General features: G+C 39.7%; 2 protein-coding genes across 3 annotated transcripts in view; both read left to right on the top strand.

Annotated features, from left to right (window-relative positions):
- Positions 1 to 2897, top strand: part of NXPE3 (neurexophilin and PC-esterase domain family member 3) — a 48725-nt gene extending 45828 nt beyond the window's left edge. Inside the window, exon 8 of one of the 2 annotated variants that reach the window (XM_019711215.3) lies at positions 1462 to 2897. In XM_019711215.3, coding sequence (XP_019566774.1) covers positions 1462 to 2012 — 551 coding nt within the window. In that variant the 3' untranslated portion in view covers positions 2013 to 2897. The remainder of the gene's footprint in view (positions 1 to 1461) is intronic. The other variant, XM_019711219.3, reaches the window with a different exon arrangement.
- Positions 2898 to 6802: 3905 nt separating this feature from the next.
- The window catches only part of NFKBIZ (NFKB inhibitor zeta), a 29479-nt gene continuing 21897 nt past the window's right edge, over positions 6803 to 14384 (top strand). Inside the window, exons 1-2 of the mRNA XM_019711214.3 lie at positions 6803 to 6931; positions 8374 to 8442. The gene's annotated coding sequence lies outside the window, so the exon portion shown is untranslated. The remainder of the gene's footprint in view (positions 6932 to 8373; positions 8443 to 14384) is intronic.

The following is a 14384-nucleotide window of genomic DNA, read 5'->3' as shown; positions in this document are numbered from 1 at the left end:
CAACTTTCACATTTAAGTTTTAGGAAGAGAGAAGTAGATGTGACCTCAAAAAGTGAAAAGTTAATTCCAGTTTTTGTTTTGCTTGTTTTTTATTGAAATAGACACAGCTGAGTTCTAGTCGGTAAAGCATAAATTATAAATCAAGAGAAAGGAAATAATTTGTATGGCATGATGCTAAGCATGGTTTGATGCCGACCAGGCAGTTGCTTGATTCTTAAGTTCTAATGACGTAGCTTGGTATTTCCTTTCATAGCAGCGATCACGTTGTCTTGATCATTTTCCGCCATACCCTTCATAGAGATTTTCACCTGATAAAAGCTTTGTGTCTGTAATTGATCTTAATCAAAAGAAAGAAAGAGTGGTAGGTTGAGCTTTTATTCAATTAAGTGGGGCTAAATGGTAAGTATTATAGTAATGAATTAGGTAGGCACATCTAGAAGAGGAGCCTGGGACTGCATGGGAGAAAAAACAAACCTTTACGTTAACCCTCAAGAGAAATATAGGACATATAGTTTGATGTTACTTCTTTAGAACTGACTGGAAACGCCTTGAGGGCAAGGACTGAATTCTCCATCTGAGCACTGCTGACTTATAGCACTGTAGTAGCTGGCACTGAGTAGGTGCTCAGAGAATGTTATCTGAATTGGGTTGCCAAAATTAGTCTGTTTTCTGTAAAGCACTTACAGGAATATTTAGGGATATGAGACAGGCCTCTCCTCATGGGGCATATGTTAAATGATGAATTATACAAAGTTTTTTTTTTTTTTTTTTAATGAGTAACAAGGAATCAGTGATTCCTGTTATCTTCAGATCTCAGAGAAGCTGGACTTTGAAACACAGCAGATAAAGTGGGGGGAAGAAGAGAATTCTAACTGTGCTGCTGTCTTTGTTATTCTTATGACAGAGATGGAAGTTCTCTAAGATATTAACATGATTTTCCATCCATAGGGTGAAATTGAAATCAGAAGAAAGAGTCGCTCGTTTCTTTCCCTTATAGCAAAAAGAGGTATTTAGTGACTATTATGTGTTCATAAAAAAGCAGAAGTTACAGCCTTTGTCCTGGAAGAAAGAATATTTATTAGAACAATAACGTGTAAATCCCAAGTTGGTTTTTTAGATTTTCAACCATCAGTGCAAACAGGAAGATTTCTTGACTTAATAGTGGTAAACAGGTTATTTTATTTCTGAGGTATGGACATAGGTGTAGAATCTATCACTGATGTTATTACTAGTAATGTCATGTTTATGGAGTGATTTAAATAATAACTGTTAGACTAAAGATCCGTTGAGGTGAGGGAGGCCAAGGGGCAGTGACCTAGGCATTGCCTTTACGTTTGTATTGGACCTGTCTGTTGTACTTTCATTTTAAAACCTGTTTTTTGAAGCCACTCAGTAAAGAATAACGAAAGTGTATTTGCTTGGTTAGAACATTTCTATGAATTTGTGTTTTCCTTGTTTCAGATTTAGTGGAATTTAACCTGGGTAGTCCCAAGAATGTGGGTCCCTTCCTTGCGGTGGACCAGAAGCACAGCATCCTGCTCAGGTACCGCTGCCACGGCCCGCCCATCCGCTTCACCACCGTCTTTAGCAGTGAGCTCCGTTACGTGGCAAATGAGCTGAATGGCATCGTGGGAGGGAAGAACACTGTGGTTGCCATAGCCGTGTGGTCTCACTTCAGCACCTTCCCCTTGGAGGTGTATATCCGGCGGCTCAGGAACATCCGGCGAGCAGTGGTCCAGCTCCTGGATCGAAGCCCTAAGACCGTGATAGTTATCCGGACAGCGAACGCCCAAGAGCTGGGGCCGGAGGTGAGCCTTTTCAACAGTGACTGGTACAACTTTCAGCTGGACTCCATCCTTCGGAAGATGTTCTCAGGGGTTGGAGTCTATCTCGTTGATGCCTGGGAGATGACTCTGGCCCATTATCTACCCCACAAGCTACATCCGGATGAAGTTATTGTGAAGAACCAACTAGACATGTTCTTGTCCTTTGTGTGCCCCTTGGAGACCTAGCCTGCCCTGGAGGGGACTGGAGGAATCACTTTCAGCGACTTTCTCCATCACTTGCATTACAGAGATTATGGGTGGCCCTGTGGAGAGATGGCTCCCATTGACGTGTAAAAAATTTCAAGAAGAGCTGGACTTTATATAATGACTTGTAAGGACCATAGAAAATGCAGATTACATTATAGATTACCTATAGAATATTCTCCAATCTTGATTTGACCATGGGAGAACAATTATTAATAGCATCCACACACTGTATTGCCCTTGTAACCAAAGATGCTAATGAGTGTGTTTTAACTAGCTTCTCCTGGGAGAGGAGATTACTGTACTAAAAAGTGTGAAAAATGATCCGACCTAAATGGAAGGGATGAGTTTGGCCGGCAGTGGAGTGTCTATAGCTTATGTGGCAAAGGAAATTGAGCACGTCTGCACAAGTAGCACAGTTGGTCCATCTGCAGCGGGCTGAACTAAGGAGGCATATATTGTCCATGGCTCCTGTAACGCACTGAAGCTTGCCATATCTCAGAAGTTTCTCTTGATGATCCACTTTTTGTGAATTGCCTAGAAAGACCAGTGCCCTTGGTCAGAATTTCTAGTGAGAATATTTGCAGTGTTCTGCTTTTATCTAGAAAAGAAGCAAAAGGTAGATATGCAAAGCAGTATGTATACAATCTCCATGTTCAGTTGATATTTGCATTGGGTGGTTGTTTGTTGATTCAGCTAAATTTTACATGATGAATACTTATTTTAAAATAAACACTTTTGGAACTAGAAGGGTGAAATCTATAAACGGAAATTTATTTTTGTGTTCTGAAGTTTGAGGGTTTTAAGAATTGATTGTTATGTAAAAAATGCTATTTATTATAAAGTTGTGGAAATTATTTCCATCTATTTCACGTATTTCCTTTTTGGTTGTTATTTTGAATTCCTACCAAAATTAGAAATTAAAATCTAATTAGAAATTAAAGTTAGATATTGAAATCTATAACAGATATTTCTTGATTTGGGTATAAGGTACACACTCTTAGAATAGTGGGTCAAGTAATTTGTTTTTTTAACTTAAAATAGAGAGTGTAAGATCTTCCTTTCCTAGCCATGAGGGCCACCTTCAAGTTTACAAAATATATATCTATTGGGAAAGAAGATTGATTGATTGATTGATTGATTGATTGATTGATTGACTTTATTAGTTTCAGGTGTACAAAGCAACATAATAGTTAGACATTTACACCCTTCACAAAGTGATACCCCCCACCCACAAGCTACTACCCCTCTGACATCTTATGTAACTGTTACAATACCATTGACTATCTTCCTTTGCTATATTCCACCTCCTGTGACTGAGAAAGACAAATACCTTAAGAAGATTTTTAATTATTTTCTGAGTCTGAACAGGACCAAAGTAGTTAAATATATTAAGATAGCTTAATTTTAATGGTCTTTAAGCTTTAGAATGTCTAAGGATCACTTGAAATATTTGGTAAAAATGCAGAATTGGGGCTGTACCTCCTGGGAATTGTGGAATCAACCTTTGTGACAGGTGCCCAGTGATTCTGATGCAGTGGTGGTATGCTGCACTTTGAGAAACACGAAGGGAAGAGGGAAGATAGAACTCAGGAAATGATATTTTTTTGGTCTATTATTTCAGGGGCTTTGTCCATAACAATGAATTCTGATCATAACAGTGTAGGTGATAATAGCTTCATTTTATAGATGAGGAACTTGAGTTTGAATTTGAACTAAGGTAAATGAGAATCCATAGCTCTTTTCAACTACAACTTGTTGGACTTTTGTAAAGAGAAGTTTTCTTTTTCCTGAAAAAAGTTTTGAGCGTTTTCCCAAGGATTGATGGAGGAGGCTGAGTCATTATCTTCCCAGGAGAATTTCAAGAAGAGAGAGGACACTGCCTCTCCAGGGCTTTGGAGAGATGCTACTTGTTTGTGCAAATGGTTTCCTGTGATCTTGTCCAGTTTCTGTTATTTTTTGATTTAGTGACATAAGATCCTAAAGATTTGATGACACAGTTTCTTGAAGTATTCTCAATCACTTCTGTCCCTCTTCTAATATGTTTTTCTACTCTAGTATGGAAGTTTTAAAAAAATGTATAGTGTAGAATTTGAAATACTATCTAAATCTTTTTCAGAACGATTAGATACAATATTTTAATTTCTTCTGAAAAGTTTATTTTAGGCCATTTACCACATTAGCATGCCAGCCAAATAGCGTAGTTTGTTTTAAATATGTATTTTCCATTATAAAGGGCATCATGATTCCCCCCCAAAGGGCATCATAATTTTTTAAATAATTTTTTAATTTTTCAGTTACAATTGACATACAATATTAATATTAGTTTCAGTTGTACAACATAGTGATTAGACATTTATATAACTCATGAAGTGATCACCCCGTTAAATTTAGTTGTACCCGTTTGACACCATACATAGTTATTACAATATTATTGACTATATTCCCCATGCTGTAGTTTACATCCCCATGACTGTTTTCATCATAATTTTTAAAAACTGTAAAATCTAGAAGAAAATCTATGGATAGAATCCAGAATTCTATCATCTGAATGCAAACACCATTACCATTCTGGTATATTTTCTTCTAGGTTTTTTAAACCACATAGCTGTAATCACAGAATATGTAATTTGTATCTGTGGTCTTTTTAACATACAAATATTTTTCTATGTTAAATAGTCTTTACAACTTAATTATAAACGTAATTATAATTTACAACTTAATTAGCGTCAGAGTTCCACTAATGATGTTACCATTATTTACATAAGTTGGCCATTACAGTTGTACATACAGATTTATAATAAAATATTAAAACAGTGGTTTATATACAATTTCATTGGGTTAAAATACAGATTTTTATTTTGGAACCGGACAGCATTCATTTCATTTAATGGATCTCCTCATAGTCTAGAACTCAAATAATTGATTTGATGCTACTTGTGAAAGGGAGAATCCATAATAAGGCCCTTCCATATTTTATATAAGTCATTATATTTTGTAGAAGTCATCCTATTAAGAGTAATTTTCTTTAAAAAATACAAAACACCTTTGGTGTTTCAGTATGATCCATTTTACCATTCTGAACAACCATCACTTTATTAAATACCAATCGCCTGACACTTCCTGGCTTCAGATATTAAGTTTCAGATTGATAACATCCAGGTGCTTGACAAGAATATACATGGTAAGCCTTTACACACCCAATGTGTTACATGCCAGAGGTGAGTCTGTTTCAGGACTCTATTAAAGGAAATAGCTGAGGTACAGGGAAATAAACATCCAAGGGAAACAACAAAAACAAGACCCCTCCATCCAAAACTTTTCAACATTATCTTTCTGGGTCTGGGTAAATTCAGCCTTTTAATGTTAGCTAGTCACATATGCCAGAAATGCCACTTTAAGTGTATTTATTCGCTTGTGTTAGCATTATTCTCCCAAGGGTTTATTTTATGTCTACAGTATCTTTTCAGTGCAGTTAGAATGTGTACTCAGTGTGCAAAAATGCGATCTCCAAGGTGCTTCTTTCTCTTTGAAAGTGAGACCACAGTCCCTGGGTGCTAGGGGCATCTTAGGAATCCTGGGGCAGTGGGGCAGGGAGTGGAAGATATGAGGGTTGTTGAGGGCAGAAGTTTATAGGATACAGAAGGTAGAAAGACACAAATGCACCTCATCAACTTGTCTAACCTGTCTCTTGAAAGTGCTCTTACATTTTAACTTTTTTAAAAAGGGTGAACTTAAGTATTATATTTTGCTTTTTAATATCCTGTATTAAACGAGAGGAAGTTAGGCTTCTTTTTAAGAAGGTTCTTGTGTTGTTTTAAAGTTTTCAGGACCTGCTTGTGTTTAGTTCTAGATACCCATTCCTACTGGAGGACGAGACATTTCTTGTCTAATTATAAATCTGGATTGTAATACTGTGTGTATGTATGTGTGTGTGTGTGGTGGTGGTGGTGGGGAAACAGTACACAGATTACTGTAATAAGTGTCCCGGAAGGAAAAGAAGCCACAGTGAAACCAAATGTCACAGGAGAAATCCTTTTAGTATTGTGCAGAGTGGTTCATTCTCTTTAAATTCACCCCATCTACCACCCACCCCATGAAAATAGTGGTCTTCATGTTACAGGACCACTGCTTTATTTGTCGTATGTTCCTTGCCCTTTAATTTGTCAATGAAGGCACAAGCTAGCGATACTACTTTTGTGATTGCCTTATTTAAAAAGCTGTGCTATAGAAAAGTTATACGCCCCGCCCCCACAAACACACATTCAGTGTCCGTATGGACAAAAAACGAAATAAGAGAAGGTGAATCTAATGAGGAGGCAACGCTAATGGCTGGCGGTGGGTTCAATGAGCCGTTTTCAAAAGGCATCCCTAAGAAAACCGTTTTGTTTATAGATTTGTTTCGGATTCCTCTGCGCCGCTCCAGTCCAGGTCTTGGAGCCCGCCCTCGAGGGGAATGTCCGGGACTCGGGTCGGTACCTTTTTCGCCTGGGAATTTCCAGTGTGCAGAAAAAAAATCCACGAATCTAGCCTCTCTGCCCCTCTCCCCCGCCCCTCCGCTGTGCCCACGCAACCCCTTTCGAACGAGAATTTGACCGTATTCTGTATTTCAGAGAACAGTTCCTTAGCTTCCCCCGCCCCCACCTCCCTGGAGGGGTGACCAAAAAGCGAGCGCTATAAAGGGGGCCAGGAGTGGGGCTGGCCGCCTCTTGCCACGAGGTCAGACTCCGAGTTCTTAGAGAAAAAGGCTGCTTAACTGCTGCTGCTTATCATGTAACCTCAAAAGGAAACTGATCATCTTTCTCATGCTCTCACGTACTTGGGTTATTATCGCTGATTACAGCTGGAAACAATTGATTTGCCTTTACGTATTTGTATGACTTGACTCTTCAAACACAAAGGTATATTTTTTATTATTTGATATTTAGTATGAAAAAGTATCTTAAGTGCTAAGCTTTTTTTTTTCTTTTTTCCTTTTCCCAAATTCAGAGTCTTTCCTTTGGAATCACTTTCTGATAATTGGGTAGTCATACTTGTTTGGGGGCAATATATTGGGGGAGGCAGTTTTTTGGGAGTCAGAAAATCTAGGAAGTTTTTATAGTTAGATACTGGCTATGAATCGGTCCTTAGGCCCAGAAGGACTAAGATGCTGATGGGAAGAGGTGGGTGGGATGAGTGATGAAAGGAGCGTAAATTTAATGTAACAATTTATCTTTAGTCAGTGAGAAAGAACAGTGATACTCCAAGGCAGAAATCTCCCAGGAGATTTCAGTGTGGGTTTAGAGGTATACTTTCTCATGAGCCAAGGGTAGGCATAAAATTATTTCTTTATGTAAAAATATATCTGAGAAAATGGAAATGTTTTCTAGTATGCCCTCATTAATTCTTATATTACCTCTGTAATATTAAAGAAAAATATTATACAGCTATTTCGTGAATGAGAGAAACCTGAAATTTGATGGCTCGGTGGGACACCCAGATTTATAACAACCTATATAAAGTATTTTAAGGGATTTTATGCAAATAATAGCACATTTCTAGGTAGGATAAATTAGAGATTCCCTCCACAGGTATGAGTGAACTGGCTGTTGTGGGGTGGGGGGTGGCCCAAAGAGGATGACTCTTAATATGTAAATTTTAAGCTCTTGGTAATATGTATTCCCCCATTTTAAATCTGGCATCTAAAAAATTATATTATCTGGTGAGGTGGAATATTTTTTTGCTTCTCTTAGATGGTAAGTTTTGAGACCATAAAAGGAGAGAAAAAATTCTAAAGCTTATTCACTGTCCTCAATAGTCCCTGGTAGAGGAGGGGATTGGCCACACAGGTCATCTAAACATGTGGATAACTCGGATATCTTTTTATTCGGCTTCAGAATACAGTGTATGATCCACCACCCCTCTCCATTATAACGTCTTGCTTAGGCTAAAGACACAGTTGGGCAGGGTGCAGGTGAGGAGCCCTGGGCAGATAGAAGAGTCAGTCTGAAAGAAGTTAGCACAAGAAATCAGAGCACAGCACACGTAATGTTAAACGGTTGGCAGCACCCTTTCCAGCGTGGAGGTGATGACCGTGGTCAGCATCATTTAGTTGTCCAGAATCACCCTGTTCCTCACTGAGGAAATGGAGGCAAACCTTTCTCATTCTGCTTTGTCCTGAAAGAAGTCCTGCTCTCAGAAAGCAGAAGGAACCCTCTCAGAGGTTAAAGAGCCACGGAGAGCACTACCAAAAGGGAAGATTTGATCATTGTTCTGCGACCCACAATCAGTTGCTCCTGAGAAAACCTTCCCTTTTGGCTCATAGCTGACAATAATCTGACTGTCTCTTGATTTCCCCCCACAGGTTAACAGGAAGATCAGGAGACTGACCGGCACCTTTTGGCTTTCTTGACCTGATGCGGAACTCCCGAGGGTGAGCAAGGAGGAGATTTCTAACCAAATAGGATCCAGATGTTACCTGGACCTTGGCTGATGTAGTCAAAACGGGCAGTGTGATGTTTTCTAAAATTTCTAAGATTCTTGGATCTCTTAAATCAATCCATTTTTGAAGTTGCCTCAAAGTTACTATGAATTTTACTTATAAGGCATTTTACTGTGATTTCTTGCTCACTAAGATTTTTTTGGTGATTTAGCATCTTTTTAACCAATTTGAGTTTCCGCTATTTTCCATGAGTGGAGGACACATGAATAATACATCTCGGAGGGGAATTCAGCTCTCTGTGGACAGTTTCAGGGTTATATAATCTTTAGCAGACTCAGCATCATGCCCCCTACAGTTTTGGTGAAAAGGTTCATTAAAGCTAGCATATGTGGTTTCTGATGAAAGAACTTCCTGTTCCTTTAATTTGGGACCATCTGTGAGGTGAACACTTTCCTTCCAAATTTAGTGGATTAAAATATTTTACTGCTCCTTGGGGGAGTTAGTGGGGAGGGAATTAACATTTAGTAAGCACTTAGTTTGGGAGTTGACCAGCAAAACCTCATGTAGCCCTCATAATAGCCTCTGAGGTAGACATATTTTATAGGTGAGGAAATTGAGCCTCAGAGGGATCAAACAATTGTTCAAGGTCCCCCAGATAGTAAGAGGCAGAGCTTGGATTTGAATCTGAGAGAGCTTGTTTCCCTCGCCAGTGCCCTTGCTGCCAGGCCACTGGGATATCGCAGAGGTACAATGGGGAGAGGTCAACCTTTTTCCAGGGCTCTGATGTCCCTAGTGTCCCTCCCTTTCCCTAGCTCACACCCGGCTACTACCTACTCCCTGTTCAGATTTAACCTAGAAAGTTTTAGCTGATAACCACATAACCCTTCGCAGTTTAAGAAGACCGCAGAGAAATCTTTCATTCCTCAAAGAGTGAAGCTGCTGTATCGTGGTGGCATCGATGGCAGTGGTTGGGCTAATGTTTGAGGACAGGCAGCCTGTTACTTACTAAGCCATTTTTGGACACAAAAGCTGGGATTATAAAGAAAGGGGAGTCCTGCTGCTGGTTCCCCTGCTCCTCGCAGGACATTTCTTTCCGTGCTAGAAAGCTAAGCCTAGGAAGAACATTTCTAGTCCCACCTCTGGGGAAGCGGCCACTGTTGCGGCTTCTGAGGTATCTGGGGTAGCCAGCAACCCTCTTCTCCTGCTCTCTACCGTTCCTGCTCTAGCAGAGTGAGTTAGCTATCTGAATTAATTTCTTTCAGAGGTAACCCCTGATAGAAATTTGCATGTTTTGTATCTGGTAATTTAAAAAAAAAATTCCACATGATCCTTTTCTAGTTTGTGTTTCCTATAGGCTCTTTTGTATAAGGCGAGTAAAGTTTTAACCACCCAAATCTACTTGGGTGGTTGAAAAATAAAATGGTGTGATGAATTAAGGAAGTATTTCAATATTTGTCGTTTGAGGCAATGCTTCTCAAACTTAAATGTGCATAAGGATTACCTGTGAATCTTGCTGAACTACAGATTCTGTTTTAATAGGTCTGGTGTGGAGATTGTAATTCTGCGTTTTTATGCTAATATTGCTGGCCCAAGGTCCATACTTCGAGTAGCAAAATTAAAAGTCTCCTTAAGTTCCAGTTAATAAGAAAAATTATGGAGTTTTTCTATAAAATCTGTATGTGTCATTTTACCATGTAGGAAAGTAAGTTCTGTCATGGTTATGTTAAACAAAAATGGTAACGCCACGTTCTCTATATGTGATACCGAATGTCTGAATTGAACTTTCCAGAATTCTGTGAATCACCTAGATGTTATATCCATACAATGGAAACTTCCAGATATTTGGAGACATTAAAAATGAATTTCTCACTTTTCGTTTAGATCTTTAGCAGTGTGCAGATATTTTTTTATATTGGAATAAGGCTTTTGGACACACTTTAGCATTGGCTAGCATGTGTGCATCCCTAGTCATTTGATTACTTCAGTCAAGTTTGCTATTTGTCATGGCACCTATTTTTTAGAGTAGCTAATAAGTAATAAGTAAATCATGCCTTCTCAAATAGGGTGATACTGTCCCCAAGAGGGCAAAATTGGTTCTTGGGGGGACATACCTTAGCTATTACAATGGTTTGTGGCCATCTAAAGGACCATAGTACATAAACAGATATACAGTATATCTATGGTTCTAAACTTTCATCAGAGGACAACTAGGGAAAAAAATGTTTGTCACATCTTAGGGCGTGTGCTAATGAGAACAAGTTTGAGACACACAGCTGTACGTGCGCTACACGTACTTATTCAGTTGAAGTCAAAAAGATTTTTCTCTGGCCTGCTGTGTTTTAGTATCTTGCTTTATGTCTGTGTCATTGTCATGGATTTTTAAAATACCTGCTTCCAGAAAAGGGGTGGTTTCTTTATTTCAGGATCATTTTCTTCTAGTATATCCTTAAATATGTTTAATATTTTAAGAAATTGTGATAGAATATATATAACATAAAATTTATCTTCTTAACCATTTTTAAGTGTACAGTTTGGTGGCATTAAGTACATTCACATTCTTGTGCAATGGTCACTATTCATCTTTTGAGACATTTTTCATGTTCTCAAACTGAAACTCCACATCCATTAAACAGTGACTCCCCGAACCCCTCCTCCCTGCCGCCACACCATTCAGTTTTTTATCTTTATAAATTTGACGACTGTAGGTACTTCTGGTAAGTGGAGTTATATAATATTTGTTCTTTTGTGACTGGCTTATTTCACTTAGCATGTCCTCAAGGTTCATCCATGGAGTAGCATATGTCAGAAATTTCTTCCTTTACATGGCTGAGTAATATTCCATTGTATGTATATACCTCCTTTTGTTTGTCCAGTCATCTGTTGATGGGACATTTGAGTTGCTTCCACCTTTTGGCTATTGTGAATAATGCTGCTATGAAAATGGGTGTACAAGTATCCGCTTGAGTCCCTGTCTTTAATTCTTTTGGATGTCTACCTAGATGTGGAATTGCTAGATCATAGGGTAAATGTATGTTTGATAGTTTGAGGAACTGCCATACTGTTTTCTAAAGCATCTCTACCATGATGATTTCTTTTTAACTCTTTTGTGCAGTGTTTGGCAGAGTACAGTGAAAAAGTGTGTACACCATGATTATACGACAGAAAGTGACCGAAGTTCAGAGTAAATAATCTGATGAGTGATTTAGCACAACCACTATTAAAGCAAATCAAACTTCCCCTACACACTCACCTTGTGTGTCCACATACCACAGTGTATACACAAACAAGTGCATGGCTAGGAATAACTCCTCCCAGAATCATTGAGGTAATGCCCTTAGAGCGTATGGGTCAGGTCCTTTTGAAAATATGGATGACTTGCCATAGAATCCCACATTTAAAAGAAACCTAGAGAGGCTTGTGGGAGATTTGAAATGGTCAGAGCTACAAAGCTGGGCCACCCTTGTCAGTGAAGATGAACTGAACCGAGAACACGAGAACACCTTGAGGATAGGAATCGTGAGTTTGGATTTTCACCCTCCTCTTCATTCGTCCACCTCCTCCCCTCTCCTCTGTAAGGGTGTGAGCACATGGTCACACTGCGAGTTTTTGTTGAACAAATCGTGCAGAGTAGAAAACAAGTGAAAGAATTATTTATTTTCTAATCTGTGGTAAACTATGTTGAAGGCTGTCAGAACTTTCTACTTCATACCTCTGTCAAGAGTAAAGGAGGTGGGTTTAATCAGGGATAGAAGACGAGGGTTGGAGGACACCGAACGGATCACAGGGCAAGGCTGCTGAATGTACCCTTGTGTCATCATGGATGAACGGGGACTGTCTGAAGGATGGCTGACATACGTGGGCCTTCCCAGCCCTGCTATTCTGTGCTGATGTTTCACAGCTTTTAGACAAACAGTGAAATCAGTTTTGTTTGTTTATCTGTGGTGTTGAACAGCATCCAGAATTAAGATAAGAAAGGGGTTCTCAAGCACAACACGAACGTCAGAATCTAGGGCTGGTGCTGGGTTGCAGCCACAGTGTTTATAGCAGACGGGAGGTGGGGTGCGTGGGGATGGTGTTAAAAGACTGGCTCTTTCCTCCCCATACCTCGTTTATGTTTGTTCATTCTCCACCTTTCATGGTTGTCGATTATGTGTGTGTGTGGGGGGGCTGTCTCAAAACGCAAACCTTTGGGAAAGGTTACTGTTTATGTCTCAGTGTGAATTGATTTTGCAATGCCTTCTTGAGGTTTTACTGGATGAGAAGGGCATGAAGACTGCCCTGGTCAGACAGCAGCTATGGCGGGACATGCAGTGGTGGGAGCAGCACTGGGAATGGACTATGAAGGTTAAGATCCAACTTGGCCTCCCCCACTCTCCTTCACCTGGACTCCATATTGCTGTCCGTGGTGTTCCCACTCTATCCAACTCAAGGCCTTGGAGTTACCCTCTGACTCTCCTCTCTTTGTGCGTGCAGTCTGCTGCCACTTCTGTAGATTATAAGTCTGAAATATTTCTCTAAACAAATTTGCCCTTTCAATCCTGTAAGCACCACTCTAGTTGAGTCCTTCGTGACCTGTCTTGATCACCTACACACAGCTGCCACTTTATCCTTCCTGAAGTATGGCTTTACTCATGCTTTTATTCTGTTCAGAATCCCCATGGCTTATCACAGTAACTCCAGCATTCTCAGGCGTTATCAAGGCCTTGTAGGGTAGGGCAGCAAACTTGACTCCATGAGTCTCCTCTTTTCCTATATTCTCTTCTTGTTGGGCTGGTGGTCCGAAGAGGCTAGAATGCTAAACAATCAAGTATTAAACGGAGCTTTGCAAAATGGGTAATAATTATAACTACCATAATTGAGTGTATATTGTGTGCCAGAAGTTCCAGGCATATCATGTACGCTACCTCATTTACTAACCTACACCCTGACAGGATGCAGTTAATACATCCATTTTATGGGTGAGAAATTTAATCAAATCTACATGGTTATTAAGTGAATGGAACTGGGATTTGAACCCAGGTTTGTTTGATTTCAAAACCCTATGCTTTTAAGCACAGGATGAAGAATATATTCCAGGCAAGAATTCCATCTTGGATAAAAGTTTGGAGCAAGAATGAATGTGTTATTTTCCAGCATTCATAAGGACTGCATGAGTAGGAGGTGGAAGAAATATGATGTAATAGAACATTAGTTTGGTAGGGCTGCCATAACACAATACCACAGACTGGGTAGCTGAAATAACAGTAGTTTATTTTCTCACAGTCTGGAGTCTGGAAATCCAAAATTAAAGTGCCGGCAGGGTTGGTTTCTCCTGAAGCCTCTCTCCTTGCCTTGCAGATAGCTGCTTTCTCACGTGTCCACACATGGCCTTTTCTCTGAATATGCCTCTGTGGTGTCTCTTGTCTCTTCTAATAAGGACGCCAGCCAAATTGCACTAGGGCACATCCTAATGGCCTTATTTTAACTTCACGACCTCTTTAAAGGCCCTATCTCCAAATACATTCTGAGGTACTGGGGCTTAAGGCTTTAACATATGAATTTGGGGAAAGGGACACAATTCATCTGATAAAAGATGGATTTGATGCAGATGGATATTAGAAGATGTGGAAAGCAGGCATAGGAATTTAGTTTTGATGTGGGAGGTCATAGGGTCCTGTTGTGGTTGAGCAGGGGAAAACATGAATATTATGGCTTTCCCACTCAAACTTCCAGCTACTCTTAAATGTGATGGTAGTGCGAATGAGGACTATGGGGGAGGTGGGAAGCATTCTGGAGAAGGGACTATTAGGACTTTTCTACAGTGGAATAAAGGAGCAGGAAGAGTCAAATCTTTAAGTCCTCTAGAAATTTCTACAAAAATGAAGATAGTTTGTTGGTGGGGGTAGAGGAGCAAAGGGGGCATGTGGGACGTTTGGTCTTGGACCTGTTGATTA

Source organism: Rhinolophus sinicus, chromosome 17 (genome assembly GCF_057876585.1).
Source record: "Rhinolophus sinicus isolate RSI-liver-muscle chromosome 17, RSI-T2T, whole genome shotgun sequence".
NCBI classification, from domain to species: domain Eukaryota; kingdom Metazoa; phylum Chordata; class Mammalia; order Chiroptera; family Rhinolophidae; genus Rhinolophus; species Rhinolophus sinicus.
The sequence above is the reverse complement of the archived record's forward strand: the minus strand, read 5'-3'. Positions and strand labels throughout refer to the sequence as shown.